The sequence below is a fragment of the Brienomyrus brachyistius genome, chromosome 10 (genome assembly GCF_023856365.1).
Source record: "Brienomyrus brachyistius isolate T26 chromosome 10, BBRACH_0.4, whole genome shotgun sequence".
Classification (NCBI taxonomy): domain Eukaryota; kingdom Metazoa; phylum Chordata; class Actinopteri; order Osteoglossiformes; family Mormyridae; genus Brienomyrus; species Brienomyrus brachyistius.
Window position 1 is genome coordinate 19245256 of NC_064542.1, and position 20699 is coordinate 19265954.

At 48.9% G+C, this 20699-nt stretch overlaps 1 protein-coding gene across 1 annotated transcript in view; it reads left to right on the forward strand.

Annotated features, from left to right (window-relative positions):
- Positions 1 to 20699, forward strand: part of dnah2 (dynein, axonemal, heavy chain 2) — a 94083-nt gene that overhangs the window by 28404 nt on the left and 44980 nt on the right. The window contains exons 18-39 of the mRNA XM_049029269.1: positions 152 to 340; positions 856 to 1003; positions 1760 to 1952; positions 2158 to 2358; positions 2897 to 3053; positions 3155 to 3329; positions 5196 to 5359; positions 5653 to 5814; positions 5902 to 6005; positions 6700 to 6856; positions 7559 to 7641; positions 12636 to 12816; positions 13023 to 13161; positions 13478 to 13695; positions 13985 to 14083; positions 14844 to 14969; positions 15311 to 15418; positions 15502 to 15690; positions 16265 to 16368; positions 16767 to 16956; positions 17370 to 17550; positions 18160 to 18287. Coding sequence (XP_048885226.1) covers positions 152 to 340; positions 856 to 1003; positions 1760 to 1952; positions 2158 to 2358; positions 2897 to 3053; positions 3155 to 3329; positions 5196 to 5359; positions 5653 to 5814; positions 5902 to 6005; positions 6700 to 6856; positions 7559 to 7641; positions 12636 to 12816; positions 13023 to 13161; positions 13478 to 13695; positions 13985 to 14083; positions 14844 to 14969; positions 15311 to 15418; positions 15502 to 15690; positions 16265 to 16368; positions 16767 to 16956; positions 17370 to 17550; positions 18160 to 18287 — 3396 coding nt within the window. The remainder of the gene's footprint in view (positions 1 to 151; positions 341 to 855; positions 1004 to 1759; positions 1953 to 2157; positions 2359 to 2896; positions 3054 to 3154; positions 3330 to 5195; positions 5360 to 5652; positions 5815 to 5901; positions 6006 to 6699; positions 6857 to 7558; positions 7642 to 12635; positions 12817 to 13022; positions 13162 to 13477; positions 13696 to 13984; positions 14084 to 14843; positions 14970 to 15310; positions 15419 to 15501; positions 15691 to 16264; positions 16369 to 16766; positions 16957 to 17369; positions 17551 to 18159; positions 18288 to 20699) is intronic.

Consider the following 20699-nt stretch of genomic DNA (forward strand, 5'->3'; position numbering starts at 1 on the left):
TTTATCATGGAATAATATAGATTTGCTGTAAGAGTTCTTGCATGAGCACGAGAGTCTGAAAGCACGAGTGTCACACCAGATGCATGAGAGCTGGCAACCCCGTACGAGTGTACGTAAGTCTGACGTTTGCAAGCGTGTGCGCACTCCCCAGGTCCAGCAGCACTGGGTCTCCTACACAGAGAAGATGGACCTCATGGTGGAGAACGCGCTACGCTTCAATGTCAAAAAGTCCCTGCAGGAGCTCTCCAAGGCCATCAATGGTGACAGCAAGATGATGCCCAGCCCCCTGTTCAAGGTGCAAGTGGTGCTGCTGCAGGAGTCGGCCGGCTCCCTCCCGCAGGTGCCACCCAAGCAGCAGACACGTCACGCGTGCATTCCTGTACATTCACACGAGGCCTTGGGTTTGGTGAACACCAGCGAAGCTGCATAAAGCGGCCGGAAAACACACCGTTTTGCAGAAAACACGGGTTTGCAGAAAACACACAGATAATAAGGAAAGAAAATGGAACGGAACTGTTTGTTCTTGTCCCACTTACATGTTCCTTCTTACCCCTTAATTTGATTGATGTGTTTATTGTGAGCAGAGGTTTGAGGATTATAAAACTGATATAAATTCTTTGCCATTTGTGTACTTTAGGGAGACATGGTGCATCTAGTTTTCTCTTGTTTATGAAATCGAGTGCTGCGCTGGATGAAGGTCGCTGCCTTTTTTCCTGTCAAAAGCACTGCATATTCACTGCTTATTAGGCAGAGACATTTCAGACTGCTTTTCATTTGAAAGGATCTGTAAGTTGATGTGTCGTGTGCGTGCAGACCCGCTGGATAGTTTTGTATGTGCATGTTGTCGCCGTGCAGGTAGAGTTCTCTCCCACACTGCAGAAGCTGGCCCACATAGTGACCAGCGTCAGCAGTCAGCTCATCAGCGCAGTTTCTGTGTTCAAGCGCCTGCCTGACCTGCTAACTCACCAGCGCTCTCAAAAGGAGCCAGTCCACATCCTCATTGGTCTGTCTGTTCCTCTGCTCCACTTCTACACCCTCGTCTCTCTCTTTCTATCACTGCTCCTCCTTCACCTTCATTGGTTTCCCTATAACTGTTCTGCAGGCCTATACCCTCATTGGTCTATCTGTTCCAGTGCTCCTTTTTCATACTCGTTTGCTGATTCCCATGCTCCTCCTACATCCTCATCACTCTATCCATTCATCTGCTCCTCCTCCATCCTCTTCAGTCTATCCATTCATCTGCTCCTCCTCCATCCTCTTCAGTCTATCCATTCATCTGCTCCTACTCCATCCTCTTCAGTCTATCCATTCATCTGCTCCTCCTCCATCCTCTTTAGTCTATCCATTCATCTGCTCCTCCTACATCCTCTTCAGACTACCCATTCCTGTGCTCCTCCTCCTACATCTTTATCGGTCTTTCTGTGTCTCTACTCCAGCTATACCTCCCTTAGTTTGACTGTGCTTCTCCATACATCTCTCCTACCTTCTTATTTTGCCACTGTTGTCCTACATCTCCTCACACCTGATCCTCCTGTTGTCCTTCCTGCATTTTGCTCGGTTTTTGTCATCCTACTCAGCACATGTGGGCAAACCCGTCTCATGGTTTCTGTATTCCTGCAGGTTTTGTCAGTCAAACACTAAAAATACAACCAACATCCAGTCTGCCATCTTTTTATTGAGTAGGTTGCAGACACCTGAGGATGTGCTGGAGAAAGGTGACGAGTTTTTGTTCTCTTCTCTGTCCCGTCTGTGACCTCAGAACAAGATGAGGAAATCTGTAAGATTCAGTCCTCCATTGCGGCGGGTTTAGCTGCCAGCACTGCACATCTGCACACCTACCTGAAGACCTGGGATAAGTACCGAGAGATCTGGGAGATCAACAAGGACCACTTCATCCGCCGCTATCAGCGCCTCAATCCCCCCGTGTCATCTTTTGACGCCGACATTGCCCGGTGACTAGCCGACAGGGGATTCAACACTCGAATCGAACCCATAATACACCTCGCCTGTGGCTTGCGTGCAGTAGTTGTGGGTCCAATCCTGGTTCTTAGAAGTTGCAATTGAGTGAGAGGCAGACAATTCGGATGCCGTTGAGGGGATGAGATGCACGTCAGATGAGATAAAAGGAGACGAGTGTGGGGTGTCGATGGTGCACAGGTATACGGAGGTGGCGAACAACGTGCAGAAGGAGGAGACAGTGCTGAGTGTGCAGTTCGTGCTGATGGACTGCTCCCTGCTCAAGTTCTCGCTGCTGCAGCACTGCAACGAGTGGCAGGCCAAGTTCACCCAGCTGCTCAGGCAGATGGCCTGCGGACGCCTGCGCCAGCTGCACGCCTTCCTGCAGGACAGCACCCATAGGTTGGTCTCACTGTGTACTGCGTTGGGGGAATTTTGCGTGTCACTGCGTGTACCATACTGAATATGAGTATATTATACTCTATGAATGTGTGTCACAGTCAGTGAGTGTCACAGTCAGTGTGACTGTCAGTGTGTTATACACTGTGCATGTGTATGTGTTACATACTGACTGTCAGTGTTTTATACACTGTGCGTGTGTGTGTGTCATACACTGTGTGTGTATCACATACTGATTGTGTGTGTTACTGACTTCACATTTGTTAAAGATGCATGTCTGTGATATACTGACTGTCAATGTGTTGTACACTGTGCGTGTGTATGTGTGTCACACATCAACCGTCAGTGTGTTATACACTGTTTGTGTTTTATACACTGTGGGTGTGTCATACACTGTGCATATGTGTGTTACATACTGTCAGTGTGCTATACACTGTGTGTGTGTGTGTGTGTGTGTGTGTGTGTGTGTGTGTGTGTGCGCGTGTGTGTGTGTGTGTGCTAGTGTTTCAGAGTGTCTGTTGCTTGTCTGTGTTGCTTCCAGGCTGAGTCAGCCCCCTCAGAGTCTGACAGAGCTGGAGGAAAGCTTAAAACTGCTGGAGATTCTGCAAGGAGACCTGGCCAAGACTGAGAGCCAGATCCTCCCCATCCACGAGCAGTTTGCCATCCTGGAGAAGTATGAAGTCACTGTGGACCAGGATGTGAGTCACAGTGGCGCACAAACACATGCGCATGCAAAGTCACGCGTCAGGATCAAAGCAAGCAGGACACTGGAGTGTTCAGCTTCCTCTTCCTCTTACAGGATCAGGAGATGCTGGAAGCCCTGAATGGACAGTGGGTTTGGTTCCAGCAGGTCCTGACTGACAGTGACCTCATGCTGAAGGAACATAAGGAAAGGTTCAAAAGTGGCCTTATCTTCTCAGCGGAGGAGTTTAAGAAGAAGATGCAGGCCATCACCCAGGACTTTAATTCCGCAGGTGCCCAATAATGCAGCATAGTCACATGGTGACAGGCAGTACAGATTCTGCTTGCTTGTGGACAGACACATAGAAAAACACAAACCAGCAATTACTGTTTGTGCACATGCCGCGGCCTGTCCTAACATACACGCATGTACACAGCGGTGCAGGAGGCGCAGAGCTGCATGGAGCCGCATCACCACCGACCTTATGCCAGTGCTTAGAGACTAGGGGGTCGTGTCGTGTTCCCCAGAGCTCACTGATCCTGTGCCTGGGCTACCAGATCTATGCCTGCACTTTGGTATTATAGTGATTAATGTTGTAGGGATGCAGAGAAGTGTGCTGGCTCGGCCCGCACTGTCACCACACAAGCGCGGGACTGGGGCTTTGAATGCCGGTGGGTTGGCAGCTTCGCCCTGTGTTGTGTGGGTGTCTTCTGGGTACTCCGGTTCCCTGCTCCAGTACAAAGCCACGCAGTTAGGCAAACTGGCATCTCTGCATCGACCATAGTGTGCGTGGGAGTACGTGAGTGCTGTGCCACGCACCGGCATCCCCTTGCGGGCGTCCCCTGCCCTGTGCAGCCTGGGACAGGCTCCAGGCTCATTGTACTGGATAAGAGGTTGGAACATGCATGGTTTATACTGATGCTGTTTATGAAACTGTCAGCACCAGCTGTCGCCCCAGCACAGGGATGCCTGTAGAAGATTGTTGTGCAGAGCTGTCTCACCTTAGCTTGGTAGCACACAGTTGAAGGAAGCACGCCCGTCCCTTTGCACGACCACAATTATTTACCTTTTGCGCTACTTCGGGTGGTGGTGTTTTTTTCAGTTTGCTTCGGAAATGAGATTGAAAACGCTCCCGTTTCCTAACCTCGCAACACGAAACAAAGACATGCTGCGCCAAAACATTTCAAAGAGGACAAACCTCCTGTCCTACTTTCTTCTCTCTCCTCTCCTCCCACCATTCGCTCCACTCGCTCGCTCCCTCCTCGCTCCCTCTCTCTCTCTCTCCCCTCTATTTTTCTCTCAGTGTCACTTTGTTCCCGCGAACAGCGGGGTACAGGCTGTCTTCATGACGCTGAAATCAAATTATTATAATTTTTTTTTCCCTGTGGTTCGTACGCTCGCATCTAAACACGTCTGAAGATTTATGATTGTACAGTCTTAATATCGAGTTTCAGGCCAGAGCAGTCGCTGATTTGAAAAGGCCAGAAGGCGGTCGGCCGGAATAATAAATATGTTTTTTTGTCTGATGAAGGGCATGATAAGCTGAAGCATACCTGCGTGAAGCTCCTTGGAGGTACAGAACACGTGTTTATTACCGTCACTGTCAAACCGTCCACAAGCCACGCTTGGGTCCATATCCTCTGCCCCCCCGTACCGCCCCCCCCGCCATGACTCCAGGTCAGTTCATGAGTCTGCTGTCTCACGAGAGAAACAGGATGGCAGGGTGTGGCAGCAGGCGTTAAGTGCTCCCCATGCGCCCCCAGCTTTTTGTGCTTCAAAGTTGTGGTCAGTTGCTGGCGGCAACCAGAGTATGTCGGCACAGGGCGCAGGCCGTGCCGGAGATCAGATAGCTCGGAAATCAAAGCTGGCATGCAACTGCGACGACGCCGGGAGCTCGCCTTTTGGGCTACAGCCCCACCGCTCATTACATACACCGCAGTGTAGCTCATGCCTCCTCCTCCTCCTCTTCCTCGCCACACAGCCCTGACATCTCTTACTGGGGACATATTGAGAGCATCTTATAACAGTATCCATATTAGTACAGCATGAGTCATGTGGGCAGGCACACTCAGCATATCGGTGTGTGCATGCCTGCTTTATGTGAATCCATGTGTGTGTGCGCAGTGTGTGTATGACTGTGTCCTCCCGGCCCATGCAGGCCCCTTCTCCAGCACCGTGAACCCCGGCGAGGCCCTGCAGCTCGTGTCCGACTTGTGCGCCCAGCTCCATGCCCTGAAGCAGGAGGAGAGCTCCATCCGGCAGGGCCTGAGCATCTTCGGCATCGAGCAGCCCCCCTCCAAGGACATACAGAGCTTGGATAAGGTCAGCAGCACCATGCCTGTGGAAGCAGCTGGGGGGGGGAGGGGTTGCGGGGGTTCCTGTGGCTTTCGATGACGTGAGACTTGTCATGTGTGCATTGAGATGCTGGCTGAGAGCTCCTTTACAAGTAAACCTACAGCACTAATGTCGATATTGGCACTGCAGGTCCAGCTGTTCCTGTTACCTCCCTACTGTGAGAAACTTCGCATTTTCAGTGCATGGACTGAAAAAAGCCTCTTTCTCTCCTTGCTTTTTGTCTTTCTCCTTGCCTCCCCCCCCCCCACCTCCCATCTCAGGACTTAGACTACCTACAGCAGGTGTGGCAGATCACCCAGCAGTGGGAAGCCCACTGGGACCAGTGGAAAGTGGGGCATTTTGCCGCACTGCAAATGGAGAGCTTGGAGAGCTCCACCCAGGCTTTGTTCAAGAAGCTGCATAAGTTGAGCCGTAATCTCAAGGCACGCCACCACCGCCGCCCCCCCACCCTCAGCCACCCTGCCAGGAGGACGTCATGTGGTCATATCCTCTCATGGTGTCACTCACAGGACAAGCAGTGGGAAGTCGTGGCGTCCTGCAGCAAGAAGATCGACCTGTTCAGAAGGACCATTCCCCTTATCAGCGACCTGAGGAACCCAGCCTTGCGGGACAGGTTCTACCCCCCACACTCCTCTGCACACTTTTCGTCAGGACCCCCCTCCCTCAGTGTAGAAGCCTTCTCCCGATGTGCACAGCCCCGCTGCCCACTGGCTGCTGCAGGTCTTTTGGTGCACTCAGGAGTGTCACTAGCTCGCCTACAGAGAGTGCATCATTTAGCTTTTGGCACATAAATGTTCCTTATGAAGTCAGATGTCTATCCTCACTGCTGACCAGCCGGCTGTGTTAGGAATCTGTGACAGTCCGAATCCGTTCATTCCTCTGGGGATGACAACAGTGATGTAATACTATTAGAAGCTGCTCTGGCGCTGGCTGCATTTCTGCGGACTCGTTTAAGCTACGGATTACGTCCAGGCTGTTTGGATGAAGACACACTGATGAAATGTTAGCATATATGCTACACTTTTCCCAGATTATTATTCCAGACAAATGAAAATATTACTGCTCCACCTCCCACCTTACACAGCTCCCCAGCCTTTTATTCCCCTCCACTCCTCATTGGTCCTCTACAGCCCACACTACTTCTCCATCTTCCATCCTCCACCCCTCATCATACCCCCATGATCTATCCCCCTCAGTGCTACTGGTACTCTGCCTCCCCCCATTCATATGTCCCTGGCCCTCTCTCAGTTTTCATGGTCGCCCCTGACCAACCCGGTGACTTTCCTTTTCTGTTGACGCGTGCTCAGGCACTGGAATCAGATCAGGGATGAGGTGCAAGTTGCATTTGACCAAACAGCTGCCGATTTCACCCTCGAGAAGATCGTGGCCCTGGGCCTGGAGCAGCACACTGAGAAGATCAGTGAGATTTCAGCGGCTGCCAGCAAAGAGCTGTCAATTGAACAGGTAAAGGCCCCTCCCCCGACCCAAATGCCCAGTTCTAATCAGCCATCCTCCTAAGGTTCTGTTTCAGGATGCAGCTGGTGTTTCCGACACTATATACTATGAACACAGGCTCATCCCGTGATTCGGCGCCTGCCTCCCTGGGACGAGCCAGGCCACAGCTCCAGCAGTAGCAGAGGGATGGGGGAACAGGGGATCAATACTGTGTTTAATTTGTTTCGGATACAGCGCCTCGAGTCCCAGCCTGTTCTCTGGCCTGTTCCTGGGTCTGTTGCAGGGCCTGCTTGTGTGCCTTTGGCTGGCGTTTGCAGGCAGTCTCCTGCCTAGTCATTTATTGCAGTCCTCCCATGCATAGCTCACAGCTGATGGCATCCACTCAGGTTATATTAGCAAGCACTGATCTGAATAGTGCCAAGAACAAATGTTTGAAAGAGCCAGTTCATTGAGAAATTGCTGTGAAAAATGTAATAGGAGAAAGATTTCTTCGTTTTTTTCTCGTTCTTAACTGAGGCAAAGTACTCTCTGCTTACCAGAGGATGTCTGCCGAATACAGGATCCATCATCTCCATCTGTGGCTCACTTCAAATTAGCCGAATTTACCATAGGTTCCAATACTGCACTAGAGATGGCCGCTCTGACTTTCACAGTGTCGGTTTTGCATCGCTGAGCCTTCCCTGCTGGTGATGTTTAACTTCGGCTTTGCAGTCCCTGGAAGGCATCGCAAAGACATGGGAGGAGATTTGCCTAGACGTCGTCCTGTACAAAGACAAGGGTCACCGCAGACTGAGGTGAGAGTGCATAGCAGGGGGTCAAAGGTCATGAGTGGGAGGGCTGGTGCCAAGGGGCTCGATATTGTGCACCTGGTCATTCGAACTGAGCTAGCCTACTATTAGTTAAATTCTGTGTCCTATATTTTAAAGTGATATTAGTAACAGAAGAGTGACACTTCAGGAGACATTTTTGCTAGGTCCATGCACTGTTGACTAAGGTGATCATAGGCTGAACGAGTCCCCTCCCATCCCGCCTGCCACCCAGGTCATCAAAAACCCTTTTCCGTGTGCAAGGGCAAGGAAATCCAACACCGTTATGTGAAATGAGCTTGATGATGCCGGTGAAACTGTTCCGGTTGTGCCGTTAGCAAAGTGCATTTCCTGTAATTGGATGTCCACCTAACTGGCTTTGCCTACCTGACAGATTACGCTAATTTCAGCTCACTTGGTCGAGCGGCCATCTCACGCCTCCCCAGTCAGGGTTAAGTAGTCATTTGCTCCGTTGTACTCTCAGAGTGGGAAATTGGCCAGGCGCAGGCATGCTTAGGCAGTTAGCATGCTCAGGGGTGCTGATGAACTGACTGCCTGTGTACTCGGATGGACCTGCCTGAAACCAAGACCGTTGACTTCAGCATTTAATTTAAATCAAAAGTACAATATATTAATTCATGCGTGTCGTTCTATAACAATTATCTGCTAATAGGGTTTTATGGTTATTCTGTATGTATGAGGAGCTTAGTCATTTAGAGCATTCTGGGAAAAAAGTAATTTTACCTTTGATTCAGCGAAGGGTTCATCTGGGAAATGCACACCAGTGTTGTTTTTGAGACCCTCCTTTGCAGAAAGGTGAAGTGGCTGGTCAATACGAGCACAGAACCCTGGGGCAGTCCAGGGGTCCTTAGTGTCAGCTATTTAAGGAAACCACCCGCGTATGTGGGCTTGGGAGCTGGACTGACTGCTCATATGGCTCCCTTTAGTAAGGCCATTTACCAAGTAAATACGTCATGTCATGTAATTGTTTACAGAAGGGCTGCATCCAAAGTATTTTTTTGGGGGGAGGTTTCTGTTTTGTTCGACAGTATGTGTATGGGCACGTATGTAATTAATTATGGGTACCAAATGTCCCAGTGAAGTGACAAAAACCTGTTATTTTGATATTGTGGGGGGAATTTTTTCAGTTCCCACAAAGGGGGAATAAAAAACCTGGGATTGCAATCAAATAACTAAAAATGTATTTTGTTTGCTTAAGGTTAGGGCTGGGTAGGGGTTAAGGTTGTTATGTTTTATGTTGGGATTAGAGTTCTCACCATAGAAATGAATGGAGAGTCTTTCTAAAGATATAATTACTAACCTATGCCTGCGTGTGTGTGTGTGTGTGTGCATGTGTGTGTGTGTGAGAGAGAGAGAGAGAGAGAGAGAGAGAGAGATTCTTCGGGTATCCATACCTGCACGTGAGCAGTCGTACGTGCGTGACAGTGCATGTGTGTCGCTGCTGCTGCCCGGCTGGGAGAATCAGCGAATGAGCACGTGAGGGTGTGCTGGGTGCCGCTAAGTGGGGATTTAAGCCTGTGAGCAGCGCGGCGGGTCACACGGTGTCAGGCATAAAAGCGGCCCTCCCTGCCTGAGGCTGTCAGCCCTCCTCTGAGTGTCACCCACCTGCGTGTGCCCGTCAGGTCGCTGCACAGAGATGCACGCCGCGTGCCAGCCAGGGCTTACACAGGGCCCTTTTCTGCACGCCAATCTCCACGCCTATTTATAGGGCTGCAAATCCCTGTTTTCGGCAGAGGATGTGTTTCTTGATGAATCCGGCTTCCTGTTAAAATGGGGATTTGTGTAGGCAGAGAAATTCCATCAGGTCTTTTCTCTCTCTCTCTCTCTCTCTCTCTCTCTCTCTCTCCCTCTCTCTGCCTACCCTCACAAGTTCCCCTCTCATCTTATTTTATTTTTGTTATTTAGTTTCTGTGTCTCCCAACCGTGTACAATTTTTTGGTTTCCACAGCCATTCAAAGCTGAGGCCAAAAATCACAAAGATCACGTAATTCTTTATTTTTTAATGTTCTTTGATTTTTTTTTAAACTCTAGTTTAGATGATTTCCCTTTTAATGCCAGAAGCACCAAATGTCAGGCTGTCTAAAGCCCACACTGTGTGTCTCCCAGCGACAAGCAAGGCCCAGGCCAGGTGTTTTTTAGCAGCTGAGGAAAATCACTTACATTGGTTGCACTGTGAGATGATTAAACTCAAGTTGCAAAGGACCAGCCTTTCTGAAAGCACGAAGATGTGCAAAGGGGCTTATTCACAGAGGAAAGCCAGCTACAAGTCAAGTAATGATCGCTGTCTGTTTCTGAAGGCCTGTCTTCCCCTAAGTGGCCCCGAGGTAGACGATCCAGTTTGTGGCCTCTCAGTGAAGACGACAGCTTGGAATTACTGAGGCTGGTGGCCCAGAAAATCACCTGCAACACCTCCTAAAGACTTAGAGCTTTGTCTGTGCCACCCGCTGGCCAGAGAGGGCAGCCTGCCACACTCATGCTCACAGAGACACTGATACTCATTTACACAGGGGGCCAGCACAAGTACACACTGGCATTCAAACTCACATTTAGTCAGGGTACTCAGACAGTCACACTCACGCAGGGTACTCATACACACTCAATCAGGGTACTCACACAGGTACACCCGCAGGATACTCAGACACTCACATTCAGTCAGGGTACTCAGACAGTCACACTCACTCAGGGTACTCGCCAGCAAGATACTCAGACAGTTTTGCAACTTACTTTGATCTTAAGCACAGCTGTATGAGCAGAAGCTGTGTCTTTCATCTTATTATTACATTTTGTGTAGAAATATTTAGTTATAAAGATAATTAATTAGTTTAGTGTCAGATTGCAGTTCAGGATGCTGCACCAGAGCTAAATAATGTAAGGCAGGTGGAGCTGAACCAGTTATAAATGCTATTGATTTGAGTCTTAATTACTTCTTCAGAAGATCAAGCTCTTGTCCCTATAATATAGCGCAAAGTGCAATACTGCCATCTAGTGTTTGTATGACTAGTCTTGAGTTTCAGGGGTAGGTTCTGGCTCTTGCTGTCGAACATAGGAATGCCCAGGCCATCTGCTGCAGATTAGAATTAGACCTCCAGCCCAATTCAATTAGCATCCAAGCCAGCCCAACTGATTGGGTAGATGGGGGAATGCTAGAACCAGACGGTGCACTCATAAACATGGGGGAGACGGGGATGCTCGGTCTAATTTCATTTTGATAAAGTTGTCATACAATACAAGGAGCAAGGGAGAAGACACTGACAGGCACATGTGCATACTCCACAAACACATGCACACACAATGCTCACCATAACATATACTCAGCCCGCAGAGTCTTCCCTGAGCACTGGAATTGTTCCCAAGGCCAGAACCAGGAAAAGCATTTTTTCTAATATAATTCTCTATTTGTAAATGGGTATAGCCTCACATATGTGCATACTGTCTATGTGTCTTTGTTAAATATACCTATGGGATGTTTTTATGCTTTTCTGTCTGTGTTGCTTAAGAGTGCGAAGAGGGCACACTTGTGTGTGTTGTTCTGAAACTTGCAGGGATGTAAGTTTTGTTTTGTGTGCGTATTGTCTGTGTGCATTGTCCTACCTTGGGCTCTTGAGACGCAGGCTTTTGCATGGTAAACACACCCCCACGCAGATATACTCGGAATGTGGAATAGACTGAATGGGCACACGCAGGCCAGGGCAGAGCTGCGTTTTGCAAACAGCCACAAATGAAGAGCGACTGGGTCAGGCACTGCTTCCTCTGGCCTAACAGAGCTGTGTGAGAAAGGCACATGGGCGTCCGGAGCAGTGCCTGCTCCAGCGTGTGGTGAAACAGCCGTCGCCCTGGAAGTCAAGTGCTCCTCTTTCAAGAAATTCTCTGGCCTCAAGCCTCTGCCGGGTTCACATTCTGCCCTGTGTTTCCTCTGGACGGCGAGGTCGTCTGCATTCGGTGCCCCTGGTGCCACGACAGCTGGTACCAAGTACTTGTGAAAGGCTGCCGTGGGTTTCATGCCTCAGAAGGATACAGAGAGCAGGTGACAGGAGTGAACAGCATGGCTGGCTGGGTGCTCGCAGTGTGCTGTCCTTGAGAGAAGCCGGCCGACGCTCACAGTGCTGTCAGCGATGAGTGAATAGGGGCAACACGCCTCCCACTCACTCACAGGCACAGCAGTCAGTATGGCCGTCCCTAAAACCACACTGCAGATACAATTAGAGGAGCTCGCAGGAAGTGGGGGCATGGCAGCAGGTGGGGGGGGGGGGGGGGGGGGGGTGGAGGTAGGGAAAGAGTCTCTGGGGCGCCAGGCTGAGCGGCGTACTTGTCGGTTGGGAGTGGAGGGATTGGGGGGGGGGACTTCCGTCGGCATGGAAACAGTGCATGGAGCGGTTGCCGTGGCTACCCCACACGCTGAGCTCTCCCCTCCGTCGTCCTCTTCGACCCACCTGCGCCCATTTTATCCTCGATGTGGAGAGATAAAGCCCCCCCCCCCCCCCCCCCACAACAGACAATGTGTCTCTGCATCACTAGAAGCTATAGGCCTTTTAGAGTCAGCGGGTGCTGTTGTTTTCATGGCTGTGAGGTTTGTCCACCAGTACAGAGATGTACTGCTAAACCAGCCTATTTTTTTACCCATTAATACATGTGCATGTTGATGCTCTACTTTCAGTTTTTACCACACTGGATTCTGAACAACTAGATTTCATGCATACAAAATGCATGCAAAACATTACATGCAAATGTGCTATTGTTTATTTTGGTTTTACATGGGTATTGGTTCTACACTTTTGTGGATGTTAGATTAAATGTAGAATTTTACTTCCTATAGATTAGTACTCAATACGGACCATAATGTATCACAACACAGAGACCCAACAATGTATGAGCAGGTTAATATAGTCATGGTTGGGTCTCTAGCTGCTAATGGCTGTGCACAGCTCGGTCTTCACTGGCTAACTGTGTCTTTGGATATCTAGGGGAGCAGAGGAGATTTTCCAAGCATTAGAGGACAACCAGGTGACCCTCTCCACGATGAAGGCATCCCGCTTCATACGTGCCTTTGAAAAGGAGGTGGACCACTGGGAGCGCAGCCTGTCACTGATCCTGGAGGTCATTGAGATGATCCTCACAGTGCAGAGACAGTGGATATACCTGGAGGTAGGAGGTCACCATATATAAAGACACCTGCACACACTCTGTCCTGTCCAGTTAGCTTTTGTGGATGTATCTGGTGACTGTGGAAATACTTGGTGTCCATTGTTCTGTCTCACCTGTACAGTATTTAACAGAAATGTTCACACATTTTTGAGAAGCTGATGATTGATGACCTTGATTTTTACCCACACTTCCACACTGTCCTTCAGAATATCTTTTTAGGTGAAGACTTTAGGAAACAGCTGCCTAGAGAATCCAAGGAGTTTGATGAAATCAACTCTAGCTGGAAGACTATCATGGATTGTTTGAACAAGGACAGAAATGCCCTGAGAGGAACGCACCACCCTGGTATGTAAGGGGAGATAAGAAGAACTTACCATTGGGGAAGGTGGAGAGGAAATCTGTTGCATACACACCTTTATAGGTCAGCAGTTCACCTGAGGGATTGTCAGATTATTAAGTGAAGACTCCTTCTGTTTTAATATAAGTTTAGTTGCTGCCCCAGAGCTAATTTGTTCGGGGAATTCTGCAGTTTTATGCAGGTTCAAGATATAGATGTAAAATGGGAACAGCACAGCATTCAAGAAGAAATGTCAGCTGTCTCTCTTCATCTACCACCCCGTCTCACGCTTCTCTCTCTCCTTTCACTCCGTCACTCTCCCAGGGCTGCTGGAGAAGCTGTCAGAGATGAACAGCAAGCTAGAGGAGATCCAAAAGTCTCTGGATATGTACCTGGAGACAAAGAGGCAGATCTTCCCACGCTTCTACTTCTTGTCCAACAATGACCTGCTGGAGATCCTGGGCCAGGCGTGCCACCCAGAGGCCGTGCAGCCACACCTCAAAAAGTGCTTTGACAATATCAAGAGCTTGAGGATCAACAAGGTGTTGCTTGCTTATACTTAGGCACATTGTCTCCAACACACTCTCTTGCACACTTGCACTCTCACATATGTTTCCTTTTCTGTCTTCGCTGGTGTTTTACTGAGTCATTTTAATGCAGTGAATAATTCCTAATTCTATTCAGAACTTAGACTGAAAACTGCAAACAAATCGATTTGATAGTTTGAGAATGTTTAACATGGGTGAAACTGAAATACAGCATTGTTTTGTCTGTCACAATGCCTTTCGCAAAGTTGCACACAGAAGCAGCTCTCAGGGTTCTGCTCTGCAGGTGGGGATCAGCAGTAAGATAGAAGCCAGCGGCATGTTCTCGGCCGACGGAGAGTTTGTGGAGTTCACCCACCCCGTGCTGCTGGAAGGGCCGGTGGAGGTGGGTGTAGCTGTGTCTTTAAGAGCCTCCGCTGGGGGACCTTACTCCGTAACCGTGGTGCTGAAGAGACTGGAGGTAGAGCCTTACCAAAAGGCTTTTAGCACTTTTCCTCTCAGGATTTCCAAAAAGCAGCAGGCGCAGAGCAGGCTTTAGTGCAGCAAAGAGCCTCTCAGAAACATTCATGGCACTGTGGGCAATTTAGAGCCTGTAGTTTACATTAGCAATCTGACTTTGAATTTGTGAGGAAACCGGAGGAACCCGGGGGAATATGTAGGTTCTGCACATTTAGAGATAGAATCAAATTCAAAACTGCAACCATGGAAGTATGAAAGGACAAGGTCTGTAGGCCCCACTGCAGTGTACTGAATGTGTGTAATGACTGTGCCTGTAGGCCCCACTGCAGGGTACTGAGTGTGTCTAATGACTGTTTCTGTAGGCCCCACTGCAGGGTACTGAATGTGTGTAATGACTGTGTCTGTAAGCCCCACTGCAGTGTACTGAATGTGTGTAATGACTGTGCCTGTAGGCTCCACTGTAGGGTACTGAGTGTGTCTAATGACTGTTTCTGTAGGCCCCACTGCAGGGTACTGAATGTGTGTAATGACTGTGTCTGTAAGCCCCACTGCAGTGTACTGAATGTATGTAATGACTGTGTCTGTAGGCCCCACTGCAGGGTACTGCATGTGTGTAATGACTGTGTCTGTAGGCCCCACTGCAGGTTACTGACTGTGAGTGATGTCTGTCTGTGGGTCCCCCTCAGGATTGGCTCTGTGATGTTGAGCGCGCTATGCACTGGACCCTAAAAGAAAATCTGAAGAATTGCCGGCAGGCTCTCACCAAGTCATCCAGAAAGAGGGAAAAGTGGGTGAAGGATTGGCCGGGTCAGGTTAGCATGCTGGTTTCCTGTATGTCTCACACTGGATCCAGTCTATTGGTTCCATTATTTATGCCAGTAAAGTAATTGGTCATTCTGGACATTCATGTATTCTTCCATCTCTGTGTGTTGCCCTGTGGGTCTTCTCTCTCCCTGTATGGGTTTTTCTGCACCACCCTGGTTTCATCATGCTTTGCTGTGTGTCTGTATGCAGCATCGCAGTATCTCTGAATCTGATGAAACATCACTTAAGTGTATGTTTGTGTTTGCATCTGATTAGGACAACCTATATCCCTTTATTTGTGTTTCATATTGTCCGACTTGTAGATGCGTGATGTTCTTCCAATGTGCAGATGCTGATCACGGCCAGCCAGATCCACTGGACCGCAGATGTTACCAAGTCCTTAGCCATTAGTAAAGAGGAGAGTAAGACAGCCCTGAAGTCTATGAAAAAGAAGCAGGTTAGAGAAGTTGCTGTTTACAGGGAGGGCTTCTCTCTTTATTGAGTTCTGCATTTATTAAGTCCCTCATTTCTGGTCTCCAGGTGTGGATACTGAACCGGTACTCAGACGCAATCCGTGGCAATCTGTCCAAGATTATACGGCTGAAGATTGTAGCGCTAGTAACAGTGGAGGTGCATGCTCGTGACATCATCGACCGGCTGATGAAGTGCGGCTGCTTGGACACAAACTCCTTTGAATGGCTCGGCCAGCTGCGACTATACTGGGAGAAGGTGAGGGAGGGCAATCTGTGCTGGGAGAAGGTGAGGGGGATACGTGTGTACTGGGAGAAGGTGAGAAGAGGCAGTCTGAACTGAGAGAAGGTGAGAAAGGATAATCTCTACTGGGAGAAGGTGAGAGGAGGCAGTCTGTACTGGGAGAAGTTGAGTGCGCAAGGCTTGTACTCAGATAAGATGAGAGCAAGAAATTTGTACTGGAAAAGCTGAGAGAGAACAGTCTATACTGGGAGAAGCTAAGAACAGGCAGTTTGTACTGTAAGAAGGTGAGAAAGGATGGTCTTTACTGGGAGAAGGTGAGAGGGGGCAGTCTGTACTGGAAGACAATAAGTGAGGCCAGTTTGTACTGAGAGAAGATGAGAGAACAGTATATACTGGGAGAAGGTAAGGGGTATAGTCTGTACTGGGAGAAGGTGGAGGTGCAGTCTGTACTGGCATACAGTGAGAGGTAGACACTAAGACTGGAGTGTTATAATGACATAGACAGGATGGGAAATGTGCATGATTAGGCAGCACAGAACCGTATTATTTGTGAGACTGAGCTCTTCATCTTGAACCTGTGTGTGGGCAGGAAGTGGACAACTGCACCATCAAACAGACCAACACGCAGTTCCTCTACGGCTATGAATACCTGGGCAACTCTGGGCGGCTGGTCATTACGCCCTTGACAGACAGGTAACGCCCACGACCCCTGACCCCTGCAAGCACACTCGTTAGCATCTCCTCAGTTAACAAGCAGTGCTCAGCCCTGCACCACAGAAATAGGAAGGAGACGTTAATAAAGCCCACTGGCAGGCAGAACACGCGGCTGCATTTTAAATCGGTCCCCCCAGTCCAACTCAGTCAAAAACCCATCTGTGCCATCTCCACACCATCTCGTCACCCCCACACTGTCGACAGCTTGGTTATGACAGCGATGACGACTCCTGAGCTAAAAATATATTTTTGGGATGAAACCCTGCATCACTAGGGTGTCAGAATTATATATAACCAACGATAAACCAACACTGCTGCCAGCATGTGAACTGAACAGCCTTTTACTGGAGCCACCTGTAAGCCCCATCTTCCTCCAGATGCTACATGACCCTGACCACAGCCTTGTACCTCCACCGAGGGGGCTCCCTCAAGGGCCCTGCTGGCACAGGCAAGACGGAGACAGTGAAGGATCTGGGCAAGGCTCTGGGCATGTACGTCATCGTGGTTAACTGCTCCGAAGGCCTGGACTTCAAATCCATGGGTCGCATGTACTCCGGGTTAGCACAGGTACTTCTGATGTCAGTGGAACTTTTGTATGCAGAATCGGGTCCTACAGTTACTGAACCCAGATACAAAACACCAATGTACGACACGGTCATGCAACTTTTGTGAGAAATGTACTATTTACATATATATTTAAATATATAAATATATTCATTGCCCAACACAGACACACATTTACTGTGCCAGTATAAGCATGGTTACTGTACATTGCAGCACATCTACCTACATTTACACATAGATTATACATTTCATTGTTAGATATTACATCATACACATATTGGTACTATGATACTCATGCACAAAGCATAATAGTTATACACAGAAACTGTCGTCCAAAACACACATTTATGTTATGTTGAGTGTGACCTACCCATGGAAGCACAGACACCCTGAACTGTTTGCTTGTCTACTGACAGACTGGAGCATGGGGCTGCTTTGACGAGTTTAACCGCATCAACATTGAGGTGCTGTCAGTGGTGGCTCAGCAGATCTTGTCCATCCTGACCGCTCTCTCTGCCTATGACACCAACTTTATCTTTGAGGGCCGACAGATTCCCCTGGTGCGGTCCTGTGGCATTTTCATCACTATGAACCCTGGTACGGTGTAACTTCACCCTGGAACATTACAGAATGTCACCGTTGCGCTATGGTCTAAAGTACCTGCAAAACATCGCTATGACCAGCTATGACCTTAAATATCTACAAAACATCACTTTGAGCAGCTATGACCTTAAATATCTACAGAACATCACTATTACCGGCTATAACCTTAAATACCTGCAGAACATATCTATGAGCAACTATGACCTTAAATACCTGCAGAACATATCTATGAGCAACTATGACCTTAAATACCTGCAGAACATATCTATGAGCAACTATGACCTTAAATACCTGCAGAACATATTTATGAGCAGCCATGACCTTAAATTCCTGTATAACATATCTATGAGCAGCTATGACCTTAAATTCCTGCATAATATAACCGAGATTCACACTGAATATCAGCATAACATGCTATGACACTGAGAATCTCACTGTAACCTGGTAGGGTATATAAGAACCTCCGACAACCAGTAGCCAGTAACAGAGCAAAATAAAATGCTGCTTTTATTAGCACAGAAAGCTGTGGTGTATGATTACAGGGAGAGTATATCCTCTCCTAGGGCAGACACTGACCCCACGGGCCGTCTGTTTCCCACCCAGGCTATGCTGGACGCACAGAGCTGCCTGACAACCTCAAGTCGATGTTCCGGCCCATCTCCATGGTAGTGCCGGACTCCACGATAATCGCTGAGATCACTCTGTTTGGGGAGGGATTCAACAACTGCAAGGTATGATATCTGCAGCCCAGAGGGTGTCCTCTCAGGGCCGTGCTGAGGTAACTTAATCTATCCATCTGCTGTTAACACTGAAGGGCCAACAGATCACTGGGACTCCATAAGACCTGTGAAGCTGGGGGGATACGAGGGGCTCAGGCATGCTTTCCACACTGCATCCGTCCATCTCACTAGCACTGATCCTGGATCAGGGCCCATCTGGCGAGCCCTTTATTCCAGAGCTCAACTTCAGTGAGGGGCATGTGTCGCGCGGGGAAAGTCTGGAACGTCTCCTGGATTTATGGGATTGAAAAACACTGGAAGTGCCTCTTAGAATCGGCTCTGGCTGCCGTTAGGCAGCTGGGAGTGAGGGATTGGATTGGCGGGGTGGAGATACAGCAGTGGCTCCCCTCCTGGACGGCTTTAGGAGTTAGTGCAAAGGCCTGGCAGTCTCTCCGGCACCACGGGGAGTGAGGAAGAGGTGCTTAAACAGCTGAAATAGGAGCATGTTTGCTGGCTGTCGGGTCCCATTCCTCGCTGCTGCGCTCCACTGTTCACTCCCTTATACTGCCACATGCCGCAGCTCTGGGTGAGAGGCAGCATTAAACGCATCTCAGTGGCGCTGCCATGCACACACTCTCCTGCCGGCCATTACCTGTGTCACAGGGTCAGCGTGATTACAGAGCTGCATGTTTAAAGGACGCCGCTGGTTCACAGGCTGCGGGGCCCCCCTGCTGCTCGTCTGGCTTTGCCTTCATAAGCAGCTGGAACGGGGGAGGGGGCCTTGAGTAAACGTTCCAAGACAGGGCTTAATTAAAAGACTTTAAACATGCGATGGAAAATGTCTTCCAGAGAATGCAAATCTCACTTCAGCTTCAAACATGACACGTTCTGAAACGTAGCTTCATTTGCAGTACACTCCAGGACGACAGGTGATCTAACTGCAGTCACACAACTTTATGTGTAAATCAAAGTACTATTCTTGTGTTTTTTTGGCATGAAATTAAAATGGCACTCCGGAAAAAAAAAATAATAATATTCAGTTGTGCCTTAAATATTGAATATCAGAGTGCTGCACTCAACTGTGTGGCCTAGAAACACTAATAGAGATTTTTCTGGGTCACAAGCAGTTTAAGTGTCAATACAAGATTGATTGTTTGTTCCAAGGGTAAGTTCCCCCGCTTAATTACTCACAGCTGTTAGTACAAACAGAAACCTGGAATGGCTCATGTCAAAGATATAGCGGCCCCAGTGCGCACTGAGCCCATCCATTTCTCATTGTGAGCTGCTGAACCAGCGGCCCGGCGGCGCGCTGCTAAATGGGGCCGATCCAGTAAAACACGTGCTGTCGGGGGAGCACCAGTCATGAGGGGCGGATCCGTCTGCATCTGCCTCTGGAACAGGCCCCCGGGGGCCAGTGCTGACCTCATCGTCCTCTCATTAAACACAGCACGCCCACTCCTAATGACCTGACCGGCCATAGGCCCCAGGCTGCTCTCAGAGCAGTAGTGCACCGGAGCCTCTCTGCGTCGCTCTTATTATTCCTCTGTGATTATTGACTGTGGATCTATTCATATGCATGTTTCATTTTCTGAGTGTGTGTGTGCATTCAAATGTGTAATTACTTTTGTCTTCATATGTATATGTTTGTTCACCATATGTATAGGATGTTTGTGCATTTGTGTTAGTGTGTGTGTGTGTTTCTGTGTTGTCTTTGTGTGTGGGGGGTGGTTATGTATGTGTGTGCATCTGTGTGTGGGGGGGGGTTATGTATCTGTGTGTGTGTGTGGGGGGGGGGGGTTATGTATGTGTGTCTGTGTCTGGGTGTATTTCTGTGTTGTGTGTGTGCATTTGGGTCCCCACAAAGATCTGTGCATGCAGTCAAAAATTAAAAATGCCGAAAGTCTTGTATCTTGTTTGGTTACTTATGGTTAAGGTTAGGGCTGGGTAGGGGTTAAGGTCGCTATTTTGGAATTAGAGTTTTCCCCATAGAAATGACTGGAGAGTCATTACAAAGATATAATTACAAGCCTGTGTGTGTGTGTGTGTGTGTGTGTGTGGGTGGTGTGTATATATGTGTGTGTGGGTGGTGTGTGTGTATGTGTGTGTGTCTGCATGTAGATGGCGCCGTAATGCAGTGGGCCTAGCCCTCGCCAGGGTTGGGTATTCAATTGGTACTCAGTCTTCCCACAGTTCAGACATGCAGTGAAGTGAATTCCCAACCCTGAACTGTCCACAGTGTTTTCCCTGTGATGGATCGGTAACCCCTCAATGGTGCCCGCCGCCTCGTCCTGGTGCAGGCTCCAGGCTCACCATCTCCACCTAATCATTGATTACATAATTATGACGTAATGACGTGAAGTGTGTTCTACCTCTGCGCCGTCTCATTAGTAGTAGCGGTGCTAGTACTTAGCTGTGGATGTTTCA